General features: G+C 32.8%; 2 protein-coding genes and 1 long non-coding RNA gene across 3 annotated transcripts in view; all 3 read left to right on the forward strand.

The window, feature by feature from the left end:
• Positions 1–1,888, forward strand: part of LOC104736338 (succinate--CoA ligase [ADP-forming] subunit alpha-2, mitochondrial) — a 2,313-nt gene extending 425 nt beyond the window's left edge. The window contains exons 2-7 of the mRNA XM_010456304.2: positions 35–244; positions 344–514; positions 750–873; positions 1,198–1,259; positions 1,347–1,428; positions 1,528–1,888. Coding sequence (XP_010454606.1) covers positions 35–244; positions 344–514; positions 750–873; positions 1,198–1,259; positions 1,347–1,428; positions 1,528–1,667 — 789 coding nt within the window. The 3' untranslated portion in view covers positions 1,668–1,888. The remainder of the gene's footprint in view (positions 1–34; positions 245–343; positions 515–749; positions 874–1,197; positions 1,260–1,346; positions 1,429–1,527) is intronic.
• Positions 2,268–2,913, forward strand: LOC104736339. Its single transcript, XR_759571.2, has 3 exons — positions 2,268–2,284; positions 2,372–2,453; positions 2,553–2,913. It is a non-coding gene; the product is annotated as an uncharacterized LOC104736339 (long non-coding RNA).
• LOC104738126 (protein TRANSPARENT TESTA 16-like) lies at positions 6,087–8,314 on the forward strand (the record flags this gene model as incomplete). Its single annotated transcript, XM_010458355.2, has 7 exons — positions 6,087–6,441; positions 6,551–6,777; positions 7,491–7,560; positions 7,665–7,829; positions 7,920–7,961; positions 8,079–8,120; positions 8,204–8,314. Coding segments are annotated over exons 1-7 (666 nt in total), but the record flags the coding sequence as incomplete, so codon positions are not given.

Here is an 8,314-nt window from a genome sequence, read left to right on the forward strand (position 1 = left end):
GGGGGGGGGGGGGGGGTTGTTGTATAAAATATAGGTAGCAGGAGTGACACCAAAGAAAGGTGGAACAGAACATTTAGGTCTGCCTGTTTTTAACACGGTTGCTGAAGCTAAAGCTGAGACTAAAGCCAATGCCTCTGTGAGTTATGTTCCTGCGCCTTTCGCTGCTGCTGCTATCATGGAAGGTGTTGCTGCTGAGTTAGATCTTGTTGTCTGCATTACTGAAGGCATTCCTCAACATGACATGGTAATGACTTGCTTGTGATATGTGCTTTGATAGTACTTATTCAATATAGTTTAAGCGGAGGCTAAGACTGGTGTCTTGGGACTAATTGTTGTAATGTAGGTTCGTGTAAAGGCTGCTCTTAACAGTCAATCAAAAACTAGGCTGATTGGCCCTAATTGTCCTGGGATTATCAAACCTGGTGAATGCAAGATTGGGATCATGCCTGGATACATCCACAAGCCTGGGAGGATAGGGATTGTTTCTCGATCTGGAACTTTGACATATGAAGCTGTAAGGTTCTTTGTGTTGTTTTCATTTTTGTCTCTCTCTCTGTCTCTGGCTTAGGAAGAAGCAATTTATATTACTGGTTTTTCTTTACCTAAAAACCGATACTTCTTTGGATTGTTAGACGAAGTTTCACCACTGTTTGTTTATTAGCTTTTTGATGAGTTTGGATTACTGGAAGACCTATTTATATTAAGTATAATATCTAATGGTTGCTTTTTGGTTAATCTTTCATATGCAGGTTTTCCAAACTACTGCAGTAGGTTTGGGGCAATCTACGTGTGTAGGAATTGGTGGGGATCCTTTTAACGGCACAAATTTTGTTGACTGCTTGGAGAAGTTCTTCGTCGACCCTCAAACAGAAGGTCTCAGTTTCTGGTCACCATAATCGAACTTTTTCATTTCATACATCTTATAATCTTTTCCCATTTGTCTAGTTGTTTCCTATAGGTCAGTACATTTGATATGTAGTAGATAACCAGTACTTACCTAACTGGTACTTACCTAATAGGCTAATACTAGTTATTTAGTATGTAGAAGAAAGTGATTCGTTTGCAGTAACAGACTCAAGTTGTTGTGAATATTGCAGCCTTTACTTGTTGATTCACCCATCTCCCTCTGTTTTAGAGATTAGTGAAAGAGAATCCAGCATTGGTTTTGCAACTAAGAAATTATTGACTTCCTTTCAGGTATCATTCTCATTGGAGAAATCGGTGGTACTGCAGAAGAAGATGCCGCTGCTTTGATAAAGGTAACCGCAATGCATCTTTTCTAAGAATCAAGGGTTGTCATTTTTAGATGATCAAGAGTATAACCATACTGGTTTTCAAACAAACAGGAAAGTGGTACAGACAAGCCTGTAGTTGCTTTCATTGCTGGACTTACTGCACCACCCGGGCGACGAATGGGTCACGCGGGAGGTAAATGAACTTTACTCAGCTCTTTTTCATTCATTCACTGTTTCCCACTTGAACCCGGGCTTAAATCTTGTATTGTCTTTTTATTTGGGGTCGATGAAGCCATTGTTTCTGGAGGTAAGGGCACGGCTCAAGACAAGATAAAGAGCTTAAGAGACGCTGGAGTTAAGGTGGTTGAGTCACCGGCTAAGATTGGCGCGGCGATGTTTGAGATTTTCCAAGAAAGAGGTCTTTTGAAGTGAAACTACATAAATATCGTAATACGATTGAGATGATTCAGGAACCAACCTCCCCTAATAACAACAGTTGGCCGAAAAATAGAAGAGAGAAAGGGAAATAATCCGTTACCATTGATGAACATTTTTAGGGATGTTTTCTCCCACAAAATGATTATTGCAGAGAGAAATAGAGTCTTTTCTATATGACATTCTATTTGTCAGTTTATTGAAATTTAGCCTCTCTATTTTTGTTGTCTTTGTTTTTGATAAATTAAATTACAAAAACAAAGAAGAAAATGAGAAGAATGAATAGATCAGTTTCATAAAGGACAATTCTTGGGTTCACCCTTCTTATTCACCTCTTTTAGTTTATTGATTAAGGAAATAAATTCTAATTCTGTATATCAATTAATTTTAAAATTATTAATTCTAAATGTTATATTATAGTTTTAAATTATAACATCTAAACCCAAATCACTCTTTTTATATAAGCTCAAATTAAAATATAATTTTTTAATTGTATAATCTAAACCCTAACCACTATTTTATAAACTCAAACCAACATATAATTTTGATTAATTTTAAAATCTAAACCCTAACCACTATTTTATAAACCCAAACCANCCGCTGCTTTGATAAAGGTAACCGCAATGCATCTTTTCTAAGAATCAAGGGTTGTCATTTTTAGATGATCAAGAGTATAACCATACTGGTTTTCAAACAAACAGGAAAGTGGTACAGACAAGCCTGTAGTTGCTTTCATTGCTGGACTTACTGCACCACCCGGGCGACGAATGGGTCACGCGGGAGGTAAATGAACTTTACTCAGCTCTTTTTCATTCATTCACTGTTTCCCACTTGAACCCGGGCTTAAATCTTGTATTGTCTTTTTATTTGGGGTCGATGAAGCCATTGTTTCTGGAGGTAAGGGCACGGCTCAAGACAAGATAAAGAGCTTAAGAGACGCTGGAGTTAAGGTGGTTGAGTCACCGGCTAAGATTGGCGCGGCGATGTTTGAGATTTTCCAAGAAAGAGGTCTTTTGAAGTGAAACTACATAAATATCGTAATACGATTGAGATGATTCAGGAACCAACCTCCCCTAATAACAACAGTTGGCCGAAAAATAGAAGAGAGAAAGGGAAATAATCCGTTACCATTGATGAACATTTTTAGGGATGTTTTCTCCCACAAAATGATTATTGCAGAGAGAAATAGAGTCTTTTCTATATGACATTCTATTTGTCAGTTTATTGAAATTTAGCCTCTCTATTTTTGTTGTCTTTGTTTTTGATAAATTAAATTACAAAAACAAAGAAGAAAATGAGAAGAATGAATAGATCAGTTTCATAAAGGACAATTCTTGGGTTCACCCTTCTTATTCACCTCTTTTAGTTTATTGATTAAGGAAATAAATTCTAATTCTGTATATCAATTAATTTTAAAATTATTAATTCTAAATGTTATATTATAGTTTTAAATTATAACATCTAAACCCAAATCACTCTTTTTATATAAGCTCAAATTAAAATATAATTTTTTAATTGTATAATCTAAACCCTAACCACTATTTTATAAACTCAAACCAACATATAATTTTGATTAATTTTAAAATCTAAACCCTAACCACTATTTTATAAACCCAAACCAACATATAATTTTGCTTAATTTTAAAATCTAAACCCTAACCACTATTTTGTAAACCCAAACCGACATATAATTTCATTTAATTGTAAAATCTAAACTCTAAACTCTAACCACTCTTTTGTAAACCCAAACCGACATATAATTTTGTTTAATTGTAAAAACTAAACTCTAACCACTTTTTTGTAAACCCAAACCGACATATGATTTCGTTTAATTGTAAAAACTAAACTCTAATCATTATTTTCTAAACCTAACCAACATAATTTCCTTAATAAAAAATCTACATAATTGGTTTTTTTAACTTGTTTTATTTTTTTATTTTAATTTTGATTTATTTTATAAATATGATATGACATAACAATTTGTTGTATTTTGATTGGTTAATTAAGAGGAGATGAATAAGAGTGGTGAACCCAAAAAAATTCTTTCGGAAATTTCTTATTAAACATAGTTTTGAAAATTATATGAAACAATATCTTGAATCAATTGTATCTTTGTCTACTTCGACAATATCTTTTACAAAATATTAATGACAATCTATTTCACTTTAATAACAACTAACCCCCAAAAAAAAAAAGATGACAGCTAATCGAAATAAAGTTTGGTAAGTTTCGTAATATGAAGAAGATTCATAAAAAGTTGTATTATAATAGGAAAACAATTGACAGTGTGAATGAACACTTAATAAAAGCAAAGAGGTCTAATCTCTAATTGGGTCCTACAATAATCAATGGTAATCCATGCAGAGGTTGTCATTAATTAATAATACTAATCAGTGGTTATCACTGATTCACATAAAGACGCATACGTCAGACGATCCGTCACATTACAATTATGCACTTTGTCATACGTTTTACTCAATCTGTGTAATAAGTTCGCGTAAGCCTCTCAAAGAAAAACCGAAACATTTATCATTTTGTTAGGCAAAACTAATACGTAATTTATTTGTGTGGTAGACAAAGCCATATAACATACGTAGTGGCAGCAGAACAGAAGAGTGGGATAGTCGAAGTGACGAAACTAGTCTTGGACCCCCCAACTGTTCCTCTTTGATCATTAGTTTCCTATTTAGATAGCAGAACATGTTTCTTGTGAGTCCTTCTGACAGAACAGATGCGACGACTGACCATAACTCTCTCTGCTTCCTTAAAAATCCTGTGACCCCCAAAAAATTCAAAGGAAAAGACTTTACGTTAGAAATTTAAACCGGATTGGTAGTATATAACATAATTGTATATATTCGTTCATCACGGTTCCACTTTCCAAGGAATTTTCCAATATTGTCATATGATGTAGTTAAATTGTCTACGCGAATTATCTAGTTATATATAATGACTTTGTCACTATATTTATTCGTTAATAGGCTATATGGTTTCCTTAATTTGACATATTAATTTGTTACAATTTACAAACATGTCACAAAATGATTCAATTGTGTATATTTATATATAGGAACTAATTACTTTATATATAGTATTGTCAGAAACTTTGAGAACATATATAGAGAGAGATGCCAGTGTTCCTTTTTCAGAATTTTAATGTTCGAGATATTAGCTATATATATAGTACAAGAAAAAGATTCAAGTCATCCTATAAAAATATATACTATATTAGAAACTCAATATATATACCCACTACAGTTTTTATTACCTTTGCCTTGTGTGGTGATGCATGTAGATGTAGCTGTATAGAGACACATGCGCTCCTTTCTTGTTATCTTCTCCGTTTTGTAACCAGTTTATTAATGAAATTGAAATTATATACAAAATCCATGTAAACATATATATAGATTCTGAATTGCAATCTCAAATTTGATATTTGATTTTGGCTAACAAATTTTGACTCGCAGAAAAAAGGAACTATACTTTATAACAAATAATTTAGCTAGATATATACCTTAAATAAATTGATGGTATAACTATAGAAATACAATCAACGAGAGGGCTTTTATCTTAATGATGAATATGGCAGAGGAGGTGGGTAAGAAAAAAAAAAGTCACTTTCAAGTATTGTTACACTTTGTCCTATCTCATTTGGCTACTCTCTCTCTCTCTCTTTTGCTTTGTTCCTTTTTTAGTAACTTTGTTTTCCTTAAAACATTTTTCATTAAATTTCCATTTTCGGGTTTTCTCCGAATTACGTCATGCATGGCAGCTCAAAGAAATTAGTGGTTGGAGATTTTACTAAAAAGGATATTCTTTGCTAAATAAATTACCGATCACTGCCATTACATGTCTTATCTAATTAGTAATTCGACATTTTATGTTATATTTTAATTTTTGATAACTTTTCGTCAAAACTAAAACAAAGTTAAGATGCCTTAACTTATATTATCTATAAATGTTGGGTATAGTAAAACATTAAAATCTCACAAGGATATAGTTTTTTTTTTCCTTTTAATTACAGAAACTTATATTAAACGAGTTAATTGTGTACGTTTATATTTAAATTATTTCAAAAGACAAATTGCAAAGAGACTGAAAATAATATCTTAAGAACTAAAACCTTGCAATTCACTGTAAGATAATGAGATAGGACAAAGTGTAACAATATATATATTAGGTTAATTGTGCAAATTAAAGCGCACTAGTTGTAGAATGCTGAACATTAACGGGTTACCAATATACGTTTACCGCATAACGCATTAACATTTGAAACCCTACTATAACAAAAAAAATGTTGATATATATGACAATTTTTTTTTTGGTAAGGGATATATATTACAAATAGGTAAGCCACTTTTTGCACTTGACAGAAATATTATTGTAAGAAAGGAGAGAAAGATAAAATAATTAGTGGATAGAAGATGGTGAGTTAAGACTACACGCCACACACAAGAATTGTATACAGAAAAGAGAAAGTGTAATTAAGTATATTCTTCCCCATTATATCTCTCACCTTCATCCAACCTCAATATACACTGATCTCCATTTCCAGATCCCCAAGAACACAGCTCCAACAAAAAGTACTTTTAGCAACACTCTCTTATAAATTTTCCCTTTATCTCACTAGCTATCTCTCTCTCTCTCTATATATATATATATATATTTCTCACTAGCTCTTTCACATATACTCTTTTCTCTCTCTATCTCCTCTCCAATTCATACATCAAGATTCAAGAATCAAACACCATCTTCCTTGAAAATGAATCCTGTAATTAACTAATTCTAGGGTTTCGGACTTTTTTGTTTTGTTTTGGGTTTTGTAGATAATTAGGGTTTCTTTTAAGTTGATCTAGCTTTCATATATATATTTGAATCAGGAGGAAGAGGGAGGGAGTAATAAGAGAAAGAAGAGAGTGATGGGAAGAGGGAAGATAGAGATAAAGAAGATAGAGAATCAGACAGCGAGGCAAGTGACCTTCTCCAAGAGAAGAAATGGTCTTATCAAGAAGACTCGTGAGCTCGCTATTCTCTGTGACGCTCACATCGGTCTCATAGTCTTCTCGGCCACCGGAAAGCTCTCCGAGTTCTGCTCTGAAAACAACAAGTACGGTTTACTTCTTCTTTCTTCTTCTTCTTCTTCTTCTTCTTCCAATTTCTTCAAATTAGGGTTTCAGAGATCGATACATATACATGTGTATGTATATATTCATCTAATTAATGAGGATATGAGCTGAGATACATGATATAGCTCATGCTTGTGAACAGACAGTTTTCATCATTAGTTTCTGAAGTAGCAGGTGTCATGAGTCTGTTTTACATTTTTAATTTGTCCCAGAAGTTAAGAATCTTTGATCCAATATTTTTGTTCTTGGAGTATTTATTTTGTACATATGTGTAGCATGCATGTATCTTATCATATTTAATACATAGGGGTCAAATTCTATATTTCTTACAGCTGCCAAACAAAGAGGTCTTTCTGCAAACATTTGACATTTTTTTTTCAATTTGCTTTTTTTCATATTAATTAATATCCCTATTATATCTAGTATAATGTGTATACCTATATCTCAAAGTAATTATGTTAATGATTCGAGTTTAAGTACAATTATAAAGATATGTTAATTAGATCTAAGCATGAACCAGAAAACAAAAGAAAAGTGAGTGAGGAGAACGCCTTTAAATTTATTTTATTTTAATCAATGTATTAAATATTTGTTATTAGAGTTTTGTACATTTTACTTCACTGATTATTGAAGTCTTAATGTTTTTGTAACATTAAAGAGATACTAATTTGATCACACTTTATTTTGAATATAGGATGCCTCAGCTCATTGATCGATACTTGCAGACCAATGGATTGCGACTTCCTGATCATCAGGACGACCAGGTATATATATGTAAAGATATACTTATTTCGTTGTCATTGTGTTACCGATTGACAAAGAAAAGCATATAATACACTAATGTACATGTGTTAACTTGTGTGTGTAGGCGCAATTGTACCATGAGATGGAAGCACTAAGAAGAGAGATATGTAACCTTGAGCTCCATCTGCGTCCATATCAAGGACATGACTTAGCCTCCATTCCTCCTCATGAGCTTGACGGACTCGAGCGACAGCTGGAACATTCTGTCCTCAAAGTCCGTGAGCGTAAGGTAAATGCAATATATGTTCATATCAATACATGTCCTCTTAAAGCTAAATTGATTACACTTTTGTTTTATTTCTGCTTTAATATAATGAAGAATGAGTTGATGCAGCAACAGTTGGAGAATCTAAGCAGAAAGGTCACTCTCTAATCACTCTTTTTTTGTTTTTTTTTTACTAATTTCCTCTAATAATCTTATGAAACCGCTGGTTTAATAATCATTACCATGTCTGTATATATATATATATATGATCAGAAGCGGATGTTAGAAGAAGATAACGATAACATGTGCCGTTGGGTAAGTTTGGTTACTATAGATAATGTTTTCACATTTTCGATTGAATGATATTTTTCCGTATATACTAAGTTCTTTTATTGCAGCTACATGAGCATCGTGCAGCGATTGAGTTTCAACAAGCTGGGATAGAGACCAAACCAGGGGAGTATGTACAGTTTCTAGAACAGCTTCAGTACTATAACAATGATCATCAG

This window comes from Camelina sativa, chromosome 13 (assembly GCF_000633955.1).
Source record: "Camelina sativa cultivar DH55 chromosome 13, Cs, whole genome shotgun sequence".
NCBI lineage: Eukaryota > Viridiplantae > Streptophyta > Magnoliopsida > Brassicales > Brassicaceae > Camelina > Camelina sativa.